The 22,304-nt window shown below is 40.6% G+C and overlaps 1 protein-coding gene across 3 annotated transcripts in view; it reads left to right on the top strand.

Annotated features, from left to right (window-relative positions):
• Positions 1-5,911, top strand: part of PTPRB (protein tyrosine phosphatase receptor type B) — a 122,070-nt gene extending 116,159 nt beyond the window's left edge. For all 3 annotated transcript variants that reach the window (XM_058308423.1, XM_058308421.2, XM_058308426.2), the window contains 2 exons: positions 2,410-2,530; positions 4,614-5,911. In XM_058308423.1, coding sequence (XP_058164406.1) covers positions 2,410-2,530; positions 4,614-4,636 — 144 coding nt within the window. In that variant the 3' untranslated portion in view covers positions 4,637-5,911. The remainder of the gene's footprint in view (positions 1-2,409; positions 2,531-4,613) is intronic.
• The last annotated feature ends 16,393 nt before the right edge of the window (positions 5,912-22,304 follow it).

The following is a 22,304-nucleotide window of genomic DNA, read 5'->3' as shown; positions in this document are numbered from 1 at the left end:
AATGACAAAGATTTCTAAACAAAAAGGCTTTAGACAGGTGATTTACTAGTGAGCCTGCCCCTTCTTTTAGCCTCCCTTGGGACAAGTTTATAGCCTGGCTCTGAGAGGACCAAGCAGAGACAAACAGTAATGTGATAAAGAACAGTAGGTCTTAGTCACAGTCTGTCTCTGTCTCTGTCTCTGTCGATATCACCTGCTTCCCATGAGAAGGGAACGCTGGGATACTGTGGGACTAAGGATCTCAGGTCCCATTTGGGAGACTGTCCTAGGGCTTTCCCATGACCCACACACCCTACACATCAGCCTCACTAGATTTCTCAGCCTCCAGAATGTATATGCACTTTCATGTTACCTCTATCACTTAGAATATTCTATTTATTTACTCAAATTCTTACAGATGTCACCTTTTTTCTCTAGCTTGTCGCTTCCCTTCCCTCAAAGAGAACTTGATTCCTTCCTCTTCTGTATGAAGCTTGATACACAATTCTGCTTACTTTTACCATATTTTAGGTATTTGTTCACATATTTGCCCCTCTGCTAAACTTTCAGAACATGAAAGGCTAGAAATATAATACTATAAATATCTAATAATATTTAATATTATAAGTATTGATGGCATTGAATGAAACTAAATGTGTCACCATTATGGCAAGACTTCATCAATTAGCTGGACAGAGCAAAGAATGATCTTTTATGGTCTGAGGGTCATATATTAGGTGTTGTCTCCTTTTCATTAAGAATAAAATGGGAAGTATAATAACAATCAAAAGGTTTTAGTGGTAATTATTTTAAAAGGTAAATTCTCCTGGGGAAGGAAGAATTTATATTTAAGACAAGGAAAATTAATGGGAGTTAACTAGTTTGAAAACCCATGCTCAATCACTGTTGAAGAATTTAGTAAGAGGCTATAACACAGCTTACCTCTAAGGTCCCAAAGTCATTTAATATCCCAAGGAGAATTGAAGGCATGAATTATGCTTGAGGTGGGAGGAAACAGATGAGTTTCAATCTAATTTGGCCATCGTTTTCAAGATGGCAGAAAGAGACTGCTCTATGCTAACAACCATTCTCAGTAGAGTACCCTCCTTGAATTTTCAAGGATGAGGTGGATAAAACACAGGTGAGTAGGATCTGTGGACAGAAATGCAGGCAATAGTTATTAACATTAATGCAGGCATTGTCCCTTAAGACTGATTTGTTTTTTAAAATGAAGTCCTAGCTAGAGATGACCAGGCTTAGCCCTCAGGGACAATGCCTAGTACCCACCCACCATAAAATTAAGTACTTATCCATCTTTAAAGATCCTTGGTAAGGGAAGATCTTAAGGTCTTACTTTGTATCTCAGACCCTTCAGATAACAGAAGGCTGACCATTAGCAGTAAACATTGGGCCCAGAAATGTTTTTCAGTATCCATCTAACTGTGACCAGCAACACAAAATCTTATACACTGAAAAGTTTTTTTTAATGGGACATAGGATGCTAGGTACAGAAGGACTCTTCACCTCTGTTTTATTTATGGGGAAACTGAGATCCCAGGGAGACCTGTGATTCCCCCAGGGCCAGCGGGGCCCATCAAGAACCTCGTCACCCTCATGTGGTGCCTGTCCCCTTCCCACCTCCTCAGTCCCAGCAGTTGCTAGGTCATTAAGGGGAGCCCAAGTCCATCCCCTAATTAAAGATCTCACTTGGTAGGAAGGAAGGTGGCCCTGTGCATCTCCCATGCGCCAGACTGAGATGCTGAGAGAACCAAGATGGATCAACACTGACTGTTCATTGGGGGCATTGCACACACTTTGTTATATTCACTATATGCCCAGAAGAAAAGGAACAAAACAGCAGTGTGCAGTGAAGTGATTTTCTCATTCACTAATGCAATGAAATTAGAATTCATCTAAGAAAAACAGGTGGAGTGAAAAGGACATGAACTTTAAGGTCACACACCCAGGATCAAATCCTAGAGCCCTATTTCCCAGGGCTGTGTGACTGTAGAGAAGTTACTTACCCTCTGAGTCTCAGTTTATAAATATAATCCTATCTATTTCACAAGGTTGTTGAAATTATTAAATGAGATAGTTTATATAAACTGCATAACACAGTGTTTGACATTCATTCTATTCAGATTTGTGGAGGACCAACCTCATGCCACACATAATTCTAGGCACTCATGGAACATACTCTATAAATATGCATGCTTGTAAAAAAGAATGAATAAACAACATCTTCTGTACATTACCATTATTCTTTTTTCAATGGCAACAAAAAAGAGTCACTCTTCTATATACTGGACACCATTAGTGATCAAGAAATTTGCTAACTTTATAGAATCCCATCACTATTGATATTTTCTGAGAGTCCCTCATCTTTCCTATGCTTGAGCCCCACGTGACATGTTTTCTGCTTTTTCATAGTGTCAGTATGTGTACCTACATCAGTGTGTAAGAGATGTCCTCAGAGCAAGGAAGCTACGGAGCGAACAAGAAAATCCCTTATTTCCAATCTACGAAAATGTGAATCCAGAGTATCACAGAGGTAGGGGTGTATGTTACTGTCATTTGAGTTCCTTCACAAAGACATCATCAATCTCGAAACCATTAATGAAGTAAAGCTCTTCCACAAAGCACTGCTCATTTCTTCCTGAGGTTAAGACATGAGAAGCGCAGGCGAGAGGGGAGAAGGAGCCCTGAGGACTCCCCACAGGAGAGCCCTGATTTCACATGGAATCTCATCCTACTTAGCCTAAGATGCCTCCTATGACAGACTGCTCTTCATTTTTAACAATATTATGTATTTAACGTTAGTATTATTTAATTTCTTTTCTGAGTGATAAGCCTCACTGCTGGCAAAGATGCTATGCAGTCACAACTGGGAGTCCAAATTGTAAGATTCCTTTGAAGAATATGCATCCAAGTTCTTGATATATTCTTAACTGTGACCCAGTATTTCTACTATCATCCTAAGTAGTGAAAAAGTTTTTTGCATGAAACTTTCCATAGGTAAAAGTTTGAGTTGATCAAAACTAAATGATAAATGATAGAGGACTAAGTATGCCTGGGTGCATTCACTTACTAGAATATGACGTAGTCATTAAGAATATTTTTAAGAGATTATAAGAGCATGGATATGCTTGTAAGTTATGTAAGAAAAGCAAGCTAGAAAAATCAATACAAATAATGTGTAGAAAAAAAAACTTGAAGAAAATATAACAAATTTCTCTGGCAGTAGAAAAATATATGATTTTTTTCCTTCTATTTTGCTACATATTTTCTAGATTTTCTAGAATTATCATGTAACACTTTTTAAGTCAGAAAATCAATTAAAAATTATAAACTTTACAAGGCACTACTTTGATCAGACAAAAATTACTTCACAAAAGAAGAATCCTTATGACTTTTCCTTCTCTGAGACCTTATTTTTCAGGTAGGCTCATTAAAAATTTGAAGGCACATTGCATTAGTTTTATATTACTGCATAAAAAATTCCCTCCAAATGTTGATGTGGGAGTAGCAGGGGGTGGGGTGGGGAGTGGGGTATATGGGACCCTCTTATGATTTTTCATGTAACGTTTTGTGTGATCTATTTATCTTTAAAAAAAGAGAGATAATTAAAATATAATAATAATGACACACACAAAAATTCCCTCCAAAACTCGCCAGCTTACATCCACAAACCTTTATTATCTCACAGTTCCTACAGGTCAGGAATTAGGGTGGGGCTTAGCTGGGTGGCTCTGGGCCAGGGTCTCTTAGGGGTTGCAAGCAACACATAGTGGGGCACAGGCATCGGCAGGCTCAGCTGGGGTTGCAGGATCCATTTCAGGATGGTGCACTCACATGGCTGTTGGCAGGCTTCTATAAATCAGATATGTTTTCCTACGACAAGCATTATTTCAGAGCTGGTTTATCTCCACGCCTTCCTGATCTTCAGTTGGCAGTGTCTCCCCACATTCTATGTAATTCTCTGCATCTCCTGCATCAACCCCCCTCGCCAGTTTGTTAAATAGTTAATAATCTGTAAAGCACAAATGCATGAGAGAACTGCTATTTAAAGGAGTCCTTTGTAAACCAGATAAATCTTTTGTACTGTAAATAATTACTCCCTAATTTATCTGTATAGTAAATTAAGGTTTTCACACGTCAGATTCTTCAAGAAGCTCCAGGATGGAGTGGGCTATGGGGGATCTTGGAGGGTCCCTTGTCTTATTTTCACTTGTTTGAGAGTCTTGCTTTCTTTAGAGTAATCTTGGATGCTCTTGAAGGAAGCTAACTGTGGTAGAGAAAAGGATAACCACCAGGGATCTGAAGGTTAGGATTCAGGTCCTAGCTCAGGAACTGACTAGCAAGAACAAGCTGTGTGACCTTGAATAAGTTACTCTGCCTCTCTGTCCCATGGCCTTATCTGTAAATCCAGAGTGGAAAGGCTAAAGTCACTGGTTCCCTCCAATTCTAATCATCAGTTGTTCCGAATGGAATGACCTGGCCCCCACAGGGATGGTGGGTTTTTATTGAGCTTTACTTATTTATAGTACTCTTTTCCATTTGTAATTTTCTTAAGCAGAGCAAACAATTATGACATAGCCTGCTACAGTTTCTAATTACCATCTCCTTCCTTTCAGATGCAGTCTATTCACGGCATTAAGAACACACCCAAAGATCTCCTAGATAAAAACTATTCACTGTGTGATTTTTTTTTTAAAACTTGCTTCTTATGTAGAGAGATGCCAGCTACTTCTGTTGATACTGTGTATAATTTATTAATCTGGAAATTTTTAAAGAATTTATGTAATTTAAAGGTAACAGATATTATTGTACATAGTTATATTTTGTAGTTTCTTCTGTAAATATGTATTTTTTCATAATGTCTAATATTAAGCTTTATATAATACTATTTTTCCACACTAAAGTGTTCATGGATTGGTCTACATAAACTAATTGCCTGTATGACAGGACTGCTGGTAAAATATGTATGGAGATGGTTGCAGAGGCAATCCCTTGGGCCATGTTTTGTTTTGTTTTTGTTTTTGTTTTACCTGTTTGCCATTCACTGGACAGGATGAAGAACTGGGATGGAGAGAGTGTATACTGTGGCTGACTTTGCTGCATTGCTATTCTGTGACTCTTAGGATCCAAGGATGATCCAGATGCTTTTTGCAAGGCAGCCAAAAAAGTATTAGGCAGCATCAAGCATCAAGGTTGAGCTAGGGAGTTGTGCCCAAACTAGTTATGCTCTCCCCTTCCTCCTGCCAAAGGATCGGAACAAAGTGGTCAGCTCAGTGGTTGTGTTACTTGCAGTGCAAGCCCAAGCTTCAGGGTTCAGAGTTCTGATAGAGTAAGTTCCCAACAGAACCGATGAACTCCAGCTGTTAAGAGGAAGGTCAGCTCTACCCTTGGCTGAAAACACAGTCTAAATGCAAAGCACCATTCATGCTTTTTCACTGCGTTCACAGTGTGGAGTGTGAACATGCATGTCCCTTTATAATGTGTGTTTTGGTTTTATGTTCACATACCAGTCTTCACCTCCTCTCCAGTGAGATGCATTCCTGGAAAAGTCAAAATTATGGCAGTCATACTTGGCTCTCCTATTAAAATAAGATTACAGTGGCAGATTATGCTCTCATAAATCTATGAGGCCAAAATGGCAAATAGCCATCTAATTTGGTATTTAATATAATGAGCACACATACCCTACCACATTCACCGTCAACATTTGTGCCTCATTCTGATGATAACAAATTTCAATGAGTCAGAAAATGGGCATTGCCTTCATCAAGGCCCAGTTCTGAGGGACTCCTAGGGAAAATTTGAGAGTCATCTTTATGGAATCCTCATGACTACCAGAGAAAATGAGCCAGGAATATCTGCTTTTTTTCTCACTACATATTTCTCTGTAATAAACTTAGGAATTGGAGGTCAAGTCTTTTGCTTTCATGTCTTCATTTGCAAAAATTTCTAAGTCCTTTAAATAATGTAATGCATGTAATCAGCATAGTAATTGAAATTCATTAAATAAACATAAAATAGTTACATACAGTCATCTAAATCTACACCCAAACTGGAAACATTTACAAGGCTATCTGAAGTTTATAAAAACAGGAAAAACTTTGTAACAATGTGAAGGTGAAAAGTAATAAGGGGATTCAAAGTTTTCACATTTCATTGTGCTTAATGCCCTTGTGAAATGACAATGCTGAGCTTTGATTATCAGGGAACTAGGGTGGATCTTCTAGAAATTAAAAGAAGCTATATATGCATAAGTGAAGCAGACAGAAACAGAGAGAAAATAGAAGCTAGAGATTTATGAGGTATGGCGTCTATTCGAAACACTTTTTCCTGCATTAAAAAGAAAACACAAAACAAATACAAAACTTTAAACTAATGTAGCTCAGTGCAAAGCAAATTAATGCCGGTAATGATAAATTCATTTTCAAAATTTCATTTTTTCAGAAAACATTCAGCAAGTCCTGCAACCTGCTAGATTCTTTGCCAGAAATTATACATTTCTACTCACATAAAGAAACAGGCTCACAATAATAGTAGTTAGGGTAGCTATTACTGTTTAAAATTAATCTCAAAAGAGGTCTCATCCAGACAGCAGGACAACTGAGCTAATCCAGGACAGTGGAAGCCCTCCATCAACCACATACTAGCATGTGCTGATGCCATTTCCATACCAAGCCACTGTATTTAGAAGACAGAGCAATCATTTCACAAACCTGGAATTTAAACCATCAAAGAAAAAATTTACACATCTGCAAGAGTAAATAACACTCATATATCCTGACAATGTCTGGGTTGGAATCAGATTAGGGAAATGGATATGCCAATGGGAAATGTGCATTCTTTTAGTCTAATCCAGGAAATATTTATTTCTACCCTATACTTGTCTAATTTTAAATCTCCTTAGCAACAAATATTTGCTTCCTCCGGAGAATAATAAATACATTATCTAGTTTATCTATTTATTCAATTTAGAAGGAAAAATTTTTCCCTGACATTTATCCCTGTTGGGTATATTTTGACATTCCCATCATGTGCCATGTCTTGGTAAACACTCCATTTCCCGTCTTGGCAGACATCCTGTCTGTGCACCTGTGTGGTACACTTTAATCATTAAACATCAAAGTGCTTTTGAGCTATCAAACATTGGGAGAGTCCCATCTTGCATCTTAATAATTATTTATCCAAGTTCATTATAATTAACTCCTTTAATGTCTTCTAATTAAATCCATTTCTTATTATCATTCGGGTATTCTCTGGATAGTAGTCAATTTCTCCAGCTCTTCAATCAGGTATTTCACAGACTTGCCTCCCTGTCTTGACTTGCACATATTTGTCCGAAATAACTCATCAACCCTTAACACTTCTGAGTCCCTCTGTTTTACTGCTTGCCTCTCCTCTCCCTATTGACTATGCTTTCCCAGTAGAATGTGATTTTATTTCTGTTCATCTCGCTTCCTTATACCTGTTGGTATAATTTCACAGCCTTTTCAGGCTGATACACCAGAGATGACCATGATTACTAAAATGGCCACAGCACACAGACATGTTGGGTATAATTTTATTTGGGAGGGTGTTTAATTAATTTTGTTTTTAGCTCTTGGAAGAAAGCCAGAAATGACGTGAGAAAATAAGCATTAAGCAGATTTCCAGCAATTCAAAAATAGACCTCACACATTATACTTCACACTCTGATTCTTTGATTTCTAAGGATCCAGTTTCTTATATTCACACTCTTCTTTCTTTTTGCAATAAAACTCTTAGATGTATACTAAATTCTCATTAACTTAGCTTTCTGGGAACTCTCTGAGGTTGGAATCCTGAAATCATAAACCTGCTACATCTGTATGACAGTGAGTAGTAAGATTTGAGCAACAATTCTGGGTTCTAATTAGAAAGGGCTCTAATTCACACATGTGACCAGACTAAACCTGACCTGGTGAAAACAATAGGCAATAAGCTGCTCGTGTGGGGTAGTGATTCAAGAGCATTCCTGATTCCATTTCATTGGGGAATTTAAAGTAGTTGATCAGACTGAGTGACAAGAAGAAATGATTGATCATCCCCGAAGTCACAGTGACAAGCTTTCAATCCCCAACCCCCGTTCCTGAAGAGCCAAAGGCCATACCAGCCCAAGTGCCTTGTTCAGTTTCTAAGTATTTTTAACCTGAGGTTTAGAATCACATCAGGTATTCAAAGAATGTTTTACATCAAAGGAAAATCTATAAACCATAGCTGCAGAAAGCAAAGGGAAAACGTTTCAAAAGAGAGGTCTAACCAGAATGCCATCAAGAAGAGAAAATGGCATCCCTTATGTGTGTCCAAACTGTTCTTTGACAGTATTGTCATGGGTTTCTATTAGGCTGCATTGCCCTCTGGGAGACTCACTTGGACTACGTTTGACCAGACAATTTAGCTGATCGAACAATTGAATCAATTCATTTAGTTTTATGAATTCTCCAGGTGTTGACTGAATTTATGAAGTTTGGCATTCTGGAGATACAGCCTTAAAATTGTCAGAGTGGACAATGCCTTTGAAAATGTTTGACCATTTTAGTTAAATTGTAGTGTAACATTTGATACAGCTATGATAATAGCAAAACTCTGTTCTGTTCTAAAATTGTTTCTAGTAATGGAAATATTTCTGGTTGAAAGAATACTCCTGTCTTGTAAGGAGGGTCCCTGGGAAAATGTATGCAACAAAAAGACATTTTATTTTTTGAAGATTCACTATATAGATGCATTCATTAAATAAGGCAATTGTTGGTGAATGCTCCTAAAATAGTGGTTTAGTTTATTAAAGGTCCATTAACAGTTCTGTCAAAGGTTCTTTTTATAACTCAAATGCCAATGCCCATGATCTTATATCATATGATACCAAAATAAGTTGTGCAAAACTGTGGATAATGTTAGACAAATGAAATTTGTCCCTTCTAGAATGTTCAAAAGAAAGATTAGTCATGGCTGTTTTCTGCCTTAAGTAACTTCTTTTAAGAAACACTATCCTACCCTAAGAGCAAGCTTTCCTTTATATATATTTGAGGTGTATTTTAATAGCTGTGCATGGCGAAAAGAATCCCATCAAGAAAGGAGTATGCATATTTGTGGCTTTAGGAATTTGTAGCAGAGTTGGACAGTGTTCTGTGCAGAAGCTAGTGGAGAGTCTCCATCAACAGTCGTGGAATTTCCTAGTCTCAGTCACATTGACAGGATGGGGCACCGATGTTCTTACTGGAAGAGTACTTGAAGACTTCTGGTCTTCCATGTAGGGCTCATCAGGCTTGTAAGTTTATTGAGAACAAGGATTGATTTTTTTCATCTCTTTTCTACTCACACCTTGTAGAAACACATGCACAGCTTAAGACAGTCCATATAACACTTTTTGAGTGGAGGTTGTTCTTAGCCTGATACTTTGGAGAGTAAGTAGTGGTATCAAATAACACTATTACCCATGGAGGCTCATTGACTGTTCCTTAATTCATGTGAAGCTTAAATAAATAATGTAAATAAATCCAGCAACCGAACTTATCATGTTCTATAATAGAGCACTCTCATGTTATATAATTTATTAATATATCATTTATTCTTTCTTTGCAAATCTGGTTATTTAAAATGGCAGTAGATGATTCTATTTCTTTCCTACCATAGGACCTACCCTCAGTATTAGTTTTTCTAACCAATTCTATTTGAACAGAGAACTCCATTAGTCCTTCTATTTAAATTATATATTTGTTTAATATATTTTCATATTTGTAACTGTGGTAAAAAAAGAAATCTATATAGTATCTTACACACCCCATCAGTACAGGAATAAAATTGCTGTTTGTTAATGGAAGGTGTCCTGTCTTCGATTTGTCTGCTTCTCATTTACCAATTTTGTCATCCTTCTGCCCAGGAGAAAGGTCAGAAGTGACTGCTTTTAAATGAGAATATCTCCCAGAGCATTATTGTGATGAACATGTTGTCTTAACTTTCTTCCGGGAAGTGCTGAGTTGATTGCCTAACGTGCTATGTACATATAATAGAACCTCCAGCAGACTGTCTCCAACTAAATTCTTGTTCTTTTAGTATATTAGTAATCAAAATGTCATCTATTACCAAGAGTATGGTACATCTCAGAGGTGCTGCCCCAGCTGGATAAGCGTGAGCCCCTTCCAGGCTCTTCACACATTAGTGGACAGTGTGGCATTTGGCAAAGAGCTGCTGTGCTCATTTCCAGAATTATGATTTTGCCCTTTGCCTTTTTCATATTTCAGTTGAAAGATCAGTGTCCTTCACAACTTCAGTATTTCATTTTTCTGCAACCTACTCACAGAAACCTTTATATATATATTAAAAAAAGACAATAGTAGATTTAAGTATAAAGCCATTAAATTAAGCAATCATTCTTTATAAGACAAAGTTTTTGGATTTAAATAATTAGTTAACAAAATTATGTGACCTAAACAGTTCCATTCTTCTGCCCTATAATATTTACTTTCCTTCTCAGCCTGAAGCAGTCAGAGGAGACATCGTCCCCAAACCTTCAAGACTGAGGGATGAACAAAAAGAAGGGGCAAGTGTAACTACTGACTAAAGTAAATTTATTGTTAATGTAAAAAATAAGTAAGTTGACCTAGGAGGCTGAACTTATTTCCCCAAAGCAGCTGTTTTTTTTGGATGAAATTTACTCTGAAGGGAAAAGAGAATAGTACAATTTGAACAAATATTTAGTAATTTTGCTATACCTCTTCCACAATCATAAAATATTAGAGCTGGAAGGGCTACCTTACCATTGAAGGAAACAAAGGCTCATATATAAAAGTGATACTATACACACTGATTCTGTCTAGAATAGTGATTCCACAATGCTAGAATCAAACATGTCCTTCCTGTTAGAGAGGAGGACCTCTATACAAGCAGATATAGACAAATAAAGAAAGCTTCCCAGAAGCCAATGGATACAAAGGCCATCATCACCACTGAAACAACTTCCAGCGGAATCATCAACATTTTGCATGATTAATCCTTTTTATTTTTGTATCTTATATGTCTGTGATAATACATTGGTCAAGTATATCTCAGACTGTATTTCAGAATCAGACCTTAGCAAAAGTCACCACCATCTTAAAACTGAAATAATATTGAATAGGAAAGAGAGATCATGATTTTCTAACATAATACTATTATGTAATTCATTAAAAGCTAGTTAAACCAACTAGAATCCAGGAGAGGTACTTCAGCTGGATTTTGAAAATACTGGCAAGGTTTTTGATGGCTCCTATAAAAAGAGCATTCATGAGAAAAGAATAAAAATTAACTGGTGGGCCTCAAGCCTGAGTAATCAAGAAAACCAGGCAGGGATGGTTCTACTTAAGTGGAATTAACAAACATTCACCTCCACACCAAAAGAGGTGACAAATCCCAAAGGCCCTACTCATTAAAATATCTCCCTAGAGGAGCAGATATGGCTCAGATAGTTTGGTGCCCTAAAGAAGAGAGACAATGAGCAGACAACAAGCAAAAAACAAGCAAACAATGAGCAGACAGTGAGCAAAAACAAACGAGCAGGGAGCAGGTGTGTCTTAAGCAGCTGGGTGCCCACCTGTCACATGGTAGGTCCTGGGTTCAGGTTCCAGTGCCTCCTAAAGAAGAAACAGACAAGTAGCAGACAAGTAAAAAAAACAATGAGCAAACAACAAGCAAATAGGGAGCCATCTGGAGGTGGGGAGGATTATCTCCCCAAACCAGTACCTTGCAAAAAGAAAGTTTTGCCACTGTAGTAGAAAATTGTTGATTTTAGTGTAACTTGCCTTTTTCCTGGGCTTATTTAATGATACAAGAAACATTGTGTAAATTATGTTAATAAAAATACTTTTCTCTTTGCTCTTGAACAAGCTAACTCCAGGACTCTATGTAAGTCTTTGAGAAGGAACTAGAAACAAAATATATTTCCTGTCTGCAAGCTCTTGATGACCAAGAAAGTTCTGTATCTTACATCTTGCCAAGGAGCTAAGGTAAAACGCATACACATATACATACACACGGCGTTAGTTTGCTAAAAGCTGCTGAGTGCAATATGCCAGAAAAGGGTTGGCTTTTACAGTGAGAATTTATGAGGTCAAAGGTTTACATTTCTGAGGCTGTGAAAATGTCCAGGTCAAGGCATCATCAGAGATGCTTGCTCACCAAAGGTCAGCTGCTGGCAATCCTGGACTCCTGCCACATGGCAAGGCACAATGGCGGTTCTGCCAATCTTTGCCTTCTTTTCCAGGCTTACTTTGTCCCCAAGCTCAGCTGTGGGAATTCAGGCACATGGAAGAGTCCACTCATCTCCTTTCTTCTGGGCCTCATTGCTTCAGCTTCAGGCTGCTCCACCTATGGCTTTTCTCTCTTTCCTGGGTTCATCAACATCTGGAGGCTTCTCTCTGTCACTGCGGCTTTTTTCCTATGTCTGTGGCTCTTTAGTCTTCTGTTTATAAATTACTCCAATAAGAGGATTAAGACCCACCCTGGATCCTGCAAAGTAAAATCAATAACTCTTAACCAAAGTGATCTAAACAAAGTGATCCAAACAAAAGATCCCTTAACTGAATCTAATCAAAAGGCCCCAACTACAATGGGTTTACAGGCACAGGAATGGGTTCACTTTAAAAGGAGGATTTTCTGGGGTCCACAAAAGCTTCTAACCTGTGCACACACATACATAAAAACAATCAATCAAAAAGCAAAAATGCTGACAATACAATGATAGAAACAAAAATCATTAAAAGAAGAAAAGTTCAGAAGCCAGAGAGAACCATTTTCAAGGGGGGGGGGCCCTCCCTAAGTCTAACCTCTAATCAGATAACACTATTTTGCTAAATGTATAAATTAAATGTTTATCCTATCTTTTGTTCATAAAGAACTTTTCAACGACTGCTGAGTCAGTTTTTACCCAAGAAGACATTCCGGTCTCATCCATGACAAATGACTGAGGAAGGAGAAAGCTATATACCTGCAAAGTATAACATATCAATAACAAATAAAGGAAAACCTAGAGGGAAGGTGAAATAAGATGAATGATCCTACACTGGTGTTCATGACTTGGTCGAAGACCATGAGAAGGCAACTAGGGAGTGAAATTAAAGAGCTAGAGTCTGAAGGAGCTTTTGGGAGTCTTATTTATAACGGGATTTCCAAATTCAACCTATAAGAAAGGTATTCCAATCCTGTTTGAAATGTTGTAGAAGTGGACTACATGTTTAGTCTTTAAAACAGTCATTAAAAGTTGTCACATATGACTAGGTTTTTCACTTTTAAAAAGTTTGCAAGTCTATTGTCTTATTGAATGCCTTCAACTGCCATGTAATGCAGATTAGAGAAATCCCCACTTCACAGAGAATGAAGTAAAGGCTGAGAGAAGACCAGGGAGTTGCACAAAATTCAGCAGAAGAATAGGAACGAAAGTAGGAACAATAGCTAATGCATATTGCATAACATCTGTGCCTTAAACCCATAGTTTAACATGTTACATTTCCTTTGTTATTAGCTCTGTTTTGGAGATAAGGAAACTGAACTTTAATGAAACAAAGTAATTTGCCTGAGGCCATACCCTGGGAAGCTTGGGTTCCACTGTGGAATCTTCTTACTTCAAAATATGGTCATATTTCATACCCTACTGAGCTAGAAATTCTGGAGATGAAGCCCAGCAATCTGTAGTTTGACAAGCCCTCCAGGTAATTTCAACATATGCTAAAGTTTGAGAACCACTTTGCTATGCTATTCTGCCTTGAGTTTGGGCAGTACTTGCTTTGAACCTTCTCATTAGTAAATCTAACTCTTTGAAAAGAAACTTTGTAGCATGCCCTATTTGAAAAGAGGAATAGTGATGTGTAATATCTGAACCTTTTCTAGCACACAGTAGATAGGTACAATAAACTAATTGCTACTATTCTATGTGTCACATATTGCTCCCAACTATTTATGTGTATTATCTCATTTAATCCTCTCAAATAAGGTAGGTACAGTTATTATTCCCATTCTTCAGATGAAGAAATGGAGGCACAGAGAAAGTATCTTGCTCAAGTTCATATAGCTAACAAAAGTCAGAGCCCTCGTTTGAATATGGCCAGTCTAATTCTACGGCCTATATTCTTAACCACTTCCTCATGCATCACATGGTAGAGAAAAAGTATTCAGTTCTACAGCTCAAATTAAACCCCACTTTGGGCCTTCAGGTTCCCAATCATTTTTGCAGACTCACAGAATGTGCTACAAATCCCTTCCCTCACCCTACTGATCTTGCTAAAAGGCCCTTTAGTCCATTAGCCCTAATGATGTCCCTCCCAGTTTTTTGGATTAAATCTGTTAACACAGTCACCTGCTCTAAAGTCAATCCCATCTGCTGCCCTGGGGCCTCAGAAAAAAAATGCTGCTGCTCAAGTCTCAGGATGACCATCAATTTTTAGGGCAAAGGGACAGCAATTGCCCCATGGGCAGAACTTGCATGTCAACTCAGAATGGGAGACATAAAGAATAAGAAGCATCCACAAAGAAGAATTCACAAATAAGATGGAGGAAATGGGTGCTAAAATGGAACTCTCAACTCTCAGGGATTCTAACAACCACAGACCATAAAAGTAAGGCCCAAATGACTGCTGAGCCATTTGAGAAAGAGAGAGGAAACAGGAGCAGGACTCTACAACACCATTCAGAGCAAGCAAGTCAAAGAAAGCGAGTATTACCTAAGCCACAAAGAGTGACAAAGAATGAAGGATAGAAGGCCAGGACCCCAAAGATGTCATTGCACTGTATCCCTCAAACCCCAGCCATGGACAAGGAAACTGTGATAAAATGCTCACTCATCACTTCCATTTGGGTAAAGATAACACTGATACTTCAGTCATAGGTCCAGTGGGAAGCAGATGGTACACTCAAATGGGGTAATGAGAGTTAACAAAGGAAGCTTTTATTCAAGAAGTGGACTGCCTTTCTGGTTCCACTGGGATTTCCCTGGTCCAGTCCTACAGAGCAGCTTCCCAGAGGCTCAGCACTGCACACCATGCATACAGTAAGACAGACAATATGACACAAGGAGAAGAGCACAGGACTAGGGGAGAGTAGGAGAGTTAGACCCACTTAAAAATGTGTGACTTTTTGAAATTATCAAGGACCTGTTGTCTTTTCTACCTGCATCTTCTGAGCAAGAACCAGTTCCTCTAAGTGTCACTATTTCTATTAGCTTTCTGTCTGGGGTTGAACAGTGTCCCCCAAAAAGATATGGTCAGGTACTAAGCCCTGGGACCTAGGAATGTAACCTGGATTAGGGTGGGCCCCAAATCCAATGACTTGTGTCTTTAGAAGAAGGCCAGGTGAAGACACAGAGATACAGACCTGCTCAGGGAGGTGAACACATGTGATAACGGAGGCAAGAATAGGTGCATCTGCAAGCCAAGAATCACCGAGGGTTGTTGGCAACTACCAGAAGCTGGAAGAGGCAAGGAAAGGCTCTTCTCTTGTTGCAGCAAAGCCAGGAGTTCTGAACAGCAGAGAAATCCAAACAATACTTGGCGAGGTGAAGGAACAGATTTATTATGTGCAGGCCCAGAGGAGAGCCAATCTCCAAATTCTGAGCCCTGGTTTTCAGTTTTCATAGGTTTATACAGGATTTTATGTGGGATCAGCATGACTTTTGCTCATTGGCTAACAAGTTACTAAGTGAAAATTTGCAGGGAGGGTTACAGAAGCAGAAGGCAGGTGCAAGGCCATGCTTTCGTGGGCTGATTTACAGAAGTGGGGGGGTGAGAGAGGTTTGTTAGGTTACAAAAGTGAGGGGCAGGAATCGTTTGACATTTTCTTGCAAGGCCATGTTCTTACAGGCTGATTTACAGAAGCGGGGGCAGGAGTGGCTCATTAGATATTTTTTGTGCATGGTTATGCTTTTTATTTCTCAACAATTCACCCCTTTAATGCCCTTATAATTTTTATAGGGCATTACTTGAGCTAAGTGGAAAAACAACTTCAGGTAATAAAGCATTTTACAAAACACAAGTATGTTATTAAGATTAGTATTCTTTTAACTACATTTCAGTCTCTGGGAGTTGTAGTTGTTAGTTCAGTCCCAAACAGTAAACTGAGCAGTTTGAAGAGGAGCAGGAATCACGGGGAACAGGAGTTAATCTAGTCAGGTGATGGTGATTCTCGGTGACTCCGGGCAATTTGGATTTTCATGGGACAATCAGGTACAGGGTGAGTTGTCCAGTTGTCTTATTTTTCACTGGAGTGTGCTCTTTTAACTCTAGTATGATGAATCCAAGGCACAATATCTGAAACTTTGAGAGCAGTGGGGATTACAAGGATAACAGTGTGTGGGCCTGTCCAGGTGGGCTAGAGAGGCTCCTTTTTCCAGTTTTTTAAGTAAACTAGGTTTCTGGGTAAGTGTAGGTGTACTGGGTGGCCTAATGGGATGGGATCCCACGAAAGGACAGTTTTGTGTATTTATTTGGGTTAGGGTTTTTTTAACTGCTGGAGGGTAGAATCCTGGCCAGCTTTTCCTAGGAACCTGAGATTTCCCTTGAAGTTTGAATAATTTGGGGTGGTCATTTAAACAGAATTTCAAAAGGTGAACAGTCTGAGGGTCTGGTGGTGCATCTGACTTTAAGGACTAATGGGAGCTGATCTACTCATGGGAGGCCAGTTTTTGTTTGTTTGTTTGTTTTTTTAAAGAACTTGGCTAGGGTGGTTTTGAGGGTTTGATTTATGTGTTTTATTTTCCTTGAGTTCTGGGGCCTATATGCTGTGTGGAGCGTTCACTTAATTCTTAACATTTTTGCTAGCTCTTAGATGATGGTTGCTATGAAAGCCAGGCCATTGTTGCTGCTATGGATAAGGGCATCTCATGCCGGCGTAAAACTTTAGTTACTTCTTTTGATTTTTTAGTGCAGGTGGGAAAGACCTTGACCCAGTCTGAGAAGGTGGACATTATTACTAATAAGAACCTATATACCTCGACTTGATTTTATTTCTGTAAAGCCCATTGTTAAGTTTTTAAAAGGGGTAGTTCCTGTGTGTTGGATGCCAGCTGGGGCCTGAGGACCTTGGGAGGGGATGTTTTTAGTGACGGTCTGGCATTGGCTGTTAACGACAGTACAGAGCGAGGCCATCTGGGCAGCGTAGTAATACGTTCTGGGCAGGGCTTTTACAGCAGTTTTTTTCAGGTGGGTGAGCTGCTGATATTGTTGAACAAGGGTGTAGGTGGCCCCCTTTGGGATGAAGACTTGGTTATTCGGGAGTAGCCAGTTTCTTTCTGGGGTCTGGTGCTTTTTTTTCTTTGCCCACTCTTGTTTTTCCCAGGTAGAATTTAGTTTTTTAACGTGTTGTAGTAGAAGGGACAGGTGAGGTGCCAGTGGTGGGGCCTGCAGTTTTAGGGCTTTTTGGCTGCCTTTTGAGCTGCTTCATTGGCTAGTGTACTTTTTTTAGTAACTGCATTCGTTTTTTTTCTGATGTCTCTGACAGTATAGGATGGAGATCCTGCTTGGCTTCCAGACTGCCTCCAGTAGTTGAAGGATTTCCTTTTTATTTTTTAACTTCTTTTCCCCCTGCAGTTAGGAGTCTCCTTTTCTTATAAATTGCTCTGTGGATATGCACAGTAGGAAATGCACACTTAGAATTAGTGTAAATGTTTACCATTTTCCAGTGGCTAGTTGTAGGGCTCAAATTACTGCCCAGAGTTTTGCTTGTTGTGCAGACTATCCTTTAGGTAGGGGAGCTGCTTTCACTACTTGTTTAGCCATGGTGACTGTGTTTTCAGCAAGCCTTTCTCCATTTCTGATAAAACTCTGCGGTTTGTGAATAGGGTTTGATCTGGGCAAAGAGGTGACTTGTCCTGGAGGTTGGGGAGGCTGGCATATAATTTTTCCATTTTGCTAGCCAGTAAGAGGTTATCTACATACTGAAGGAGAGTACAATTTAAGTTTTCCCCAGGGCAGGAAGCCAGATCCACCACCAGGGTTCTCCAAAAAGGGTGGGGGAGATTTTGAAGCCCTGCGGGGGTTGAGTCCAAGTTAATTGAGTCTTTTGTTGAGTCCTGGGATTCTTCCATTCAAAAGTAAATAGAGACTGGCTCTGGGGAGCTACCCGAAGGCAGAAAAAGCATCCTTTAAATCCAGACACATAAACCAGGCAGCCCCAGGTGTTAACTGCCCCATTAAGGGGTATGAGTTAGGAACCAGGGACCTGTTAGGCTTTTTAGTGGCAGCAGCAGAGTGGTTCAGTGTGAAGTATTCCCCCCTCTTTGGGGTTGCCCCCCTTGATTGGTTGGGTCTGGATTCTTTAAGTCTACTGTTAACAGGGAAACCTGCTGTTTTGTTCACTTTTTTGCTTCCCTCTCAGCAGTTTTGTCCTGATAGATGAATACTTTGTTTGTGGCTTTGAGGAGCTAGGAGATGTTTATCTCTGTGAACCCGTTTAGCTTTTGAAGTTTCTGTTTGATAGCCAGCACCGCCTGGGCGATGAAAGCTGCATTAACCATTTTCTGGCTTTCCGGGGCTTCTGGGTTGAACAGGGTGTAGATCCTGAAGGCTTTGCAGAGTTGCTCATAAAAATCTCCCAGAGGTTCTTCAGGCTTTTGAGTGAGAGAAGTCGTTTTGGACAGGTTTGTGGGCCTCCTCGCTCCTTCCTGTACCCTTCTGAGGAGGGCTTTTCGATACCGCTGAAGGGCAGCCTGTCCCTGATCAGTGTTAAAAGTCCCAGGCCGGTTGAGTTTCTGGTGATGCCTCTTGGGCCCATTCCTCTGGCTTAAAGACACTTGCAGGGGCCTGTTTTTGCAACCACTTTCTGGCTTCTGTGAGGATCCAGCGTTTTTCTTCGGTATTGAGCAGGGTTAGGAGGAGTTGGTGGTAATTATTCCAAGTGGGGTGGCAGGTTTGGAAAATGGACTCCATGAGGTCAATAAGAGCCTTGAGGCTTTTCTGAAAATGAAGTGGTGTGGTGCTTTCAGTTTAAGAGATCTGTAGTTGTGAAAAGGCTGATAAAACAGGATTGGCCTCCCAGGTTGGGCTGTTCCATCTGCACTGATCTGGGTGGGACCCTGTGTTTCATGGAGGGGCATCTCAAACGCAGGCTGTGCTGACTGAATTCTTCTCACCAAAGGGGTTTCAGGATCCCCCTTGGGAGGGGTGCGGGGCTGACGGGCCTGGGAGACTGTAGGTGGAGTTGTTTCTGGGAGATCTGCTTGTGGAGGCTCCAGGGCAGGAAAATGTCCTGGAACAGCTGGAACATACAGTGGGGGTAGTGGGTTTTCTTCCAGAGATTTTTGTAGAATAATAGGTTTTCGAGGTTCGATCATTTGAGTTACTAGGACACTACTCTGACCCTTCCTTCCCACACAGAATCGAACCTAAGGGGGCAGGGTTTGGGCAATTTCTAACCAGGAATTGAAGTAGGGAAACTGATCAGGGTGACCGAGGGTCCCAGTGGCTGCCTGCCAAACTGCAAGAACCTTGGTTATATCTAGGATTCCCTCTGAGGGCTAGTTAACACCAAATTTAGGCCACTCTAATTTGCACAGAGTCCGGAGAGTCCTGGGGGACATACAGACACCATAATCCCTGGAAAAGCCTTTTTTTTGAAATTTTTTAACATACAATCTAAGACTGTGAGTTTGGATTGTGATGATCCCATCCCTAAATCGGTGTTACAGGACAAACAAAGGAGGGGTACCTCTCACAAGGCCCCTCAGATGCCCACCTGTCCACATCTCTCACTAGAACTTAGGCTCATCTTAGCTAAGGCATCTGTGCAGAGTCTAGATTAGCAGTTATGACATATGACGTAGCTGCAGAGTGCAGGCTGGGGCCCACTCAGACTCCATAGCACAGGCCATGGACCACAAATTGAATCAGCAGAGACAAGCCTCTGCAGTCCCCATTCATTCACTCAATCACTCAGAGGCTACACAGTCCCACCCAAGGGACTACTCTATCCTGGAATCTCAAATCTCGAGATTTTGGGAGGTCATCAGTCTCCCCTTCCATCTGGAGACGGGCCTGACTGGGACTCAGAACTCAGGGGTCTTACCTTTCCGGTATCTTCGTATGTTGTTCAATCCATGTCTCCACCGAGTCAGGCAGGGTTGGAGGACACAGCCCACAGGGATCCTTTCTCAGGAGACCCCGTCAAGAGGGCAGGTGGCGCCACCTCGTTCGTGTGTGGAGATCTCCACTGGCCGTGCCCACCAATCCCAAACCGGATGCTCAAAGGGTCTGCTTGGTTGGGTTTCCCAGCCAGGGAACCAAATGTTGCAGCAAAGCCAGGAGTCCTGAATGGCAGAGAAACCCAAACAGCACTCGGAGAGGCAGAAGAACAGATTTATTACGCGCGGACCCAGAGGAGAGTCAATCTCCAAATTCTGAGTCCTGGTTTTCAGTTTTCACAGGTTTATATAGGATTTTATGTGGGATCAGCATGATTTTTGCTCATTGGCTAACGCACTGCTAGGCAAAAGTTCGCAAGCAGAGTTACAGAAGCAGAAGACAGGTGCAAGGTCATGCTTTCGCGGGCTGATTTACAGAAGCGCGGGTAGGGGGGCAGGAGTGGTTTCTTAGATTACAGAAGCAGGGAGCAGGAGCTGTTTGTTTGATATTCTCCCACAAGGCCATGTTCTCATGGGCTGATTTACAGAAGCAGGAGCAGAAGTGCCTCGTTAGATATTTTTTTCTGCAAGGCTATGCTTTTTATTTCTCAACACCCTAGCGCCTAGAGGGAGCATGGCCTGGCTGACACCTTGATTTCAGACTTCCGGCCTCCAGCACTGTGAGAGAAAAAGGTTTTTGTTTTAAGTCACCTAGTTATAGTAATTTATTACAGAAGCCCCAGGGAACTAACACACTTTCAAAACAGCAAGTTTTCTCTGTAACTTTCTCTATAACATTGTCTTTTTTTTTAGTTAGGCCAGTAAAAAGAATTTATTGGGAAATGGAGGGAAAGAACAGAGCTTGCTGAGAAATGGGAGAGAAGGTCAGAAATACACACTGAGATTTGATGCTGACACTTCTAGTCTCTGTAACTTTGTCTCGCCTGAATTCAGATCTTACCATCTGTAGCAGTTTGATATGGTTATGAATTCCAAAAATAGATATGGATCATGTTTGTAATCTGATCTGTACCTGGGAGTGATTAAGTTATGATTAGGGCTTTGATTGAGCCATGTCATAAGGATGTTGAGTCCCCACTCCTTGGTGGGGACTCACAGATAAAAGACATGGCAAAGGACAGAATTGGAGGGTTTTTGATGTCAGAGTTTTGATGTTGGAGTTTGATGCTGAAGCCTTAAGCTGGAGTCCAGGAAGAAAGCAGAGGATACAGAAGCAAGGCCCAGGAAGAAAAGAACACTGAACCCAGAGAGAAGCCTGAACCCTCGCAGACGTTGGCAGCCATCTCGCTCTAACACGTGAAAATAGACTTTGGTGAGGGAAGTAACTTATGCTTATGTCCTGGTATCTGTAAACTCCTACCCCAGACAAATATCCTTTATAAAAACCAACCAGGGAAGCGGATTTGGCCCAACGGTTAGGGCATCCGCCTACCACATAGGAGGTCCAAGGTTCAAACCCAGGGCCTCCTGACCCACGTGATGAGCTAGCCCTTGCACAGTGCTGATGCACGCAAGGAGTGCCACGCCATGCAGACGTGTCCCCTGTGCAGGGGTGTCCCCTATGTAGGGAAGCCCCACACACAAGGAGTGTGCCCTGTAAGGAGAGCCCCCCAGTGTGAGAAAAGTGCAGCCTGCCCAGGAGTGGTGCCACACACACGGAGAGCTGATGCAGCAAACAAGACACAGATTCTGGGTGCCACTGACAAGAATACAAGCGGACACAGAAGATCACACAGTGAATGGACACAGAGAGCAGACAACTGGGGGGGGGGGGGGAGGAAATAGAAATAAATAAAAATCTTAAAAAAATAAAAATAAAATTAAAATTAAAACCAACCAATTTCTGGTATTTTGCATCAGCACTCCTTTGACTAATACACCATCTGATGTGATCCACCTTCTATCCTGCCACCAGAGTGATTTATCCAAAATACAGAACTGACCATGTTACCACTGAAATTGACCTAAGACTCCAATTTCCACCAGGTACAGCCCAGGTGGGCATTTAAGGCCTTACATGCCTTGGCCTGTGGTTCCCTCCCCAGCATAGCTGTAGCCATTCCAGTTCTTGCAATTCATGCTTCACAGTTTCTAACCACTTGTGATTTCTAGAATGTACCCTGCTGTTTTGTTCCTTTTTTGCTCTTGTACCCATTTCCTTCTCTACCCTTAAATAATTCTCACCTATTCTTACACC

Source organism: Dasypus novemcinctus, chromosome 12 (genome assembly GCF_030445035.2).
Source record: "Dasypus novemcinctus isolate mDasNov1 chromosome 12, mDasNov1.1.hap2, whole genome shotgun sequence".
Taxonomy (NCBI): Eukaryota; Metazoa; Chordata; class Mammalia; order Cingulata; family Dasypodidae; genus Dasypus; species Dasypus novemcinctus.
This window is presented reverse-complemented; position numbering and strand designations above follow the sequence as displayed.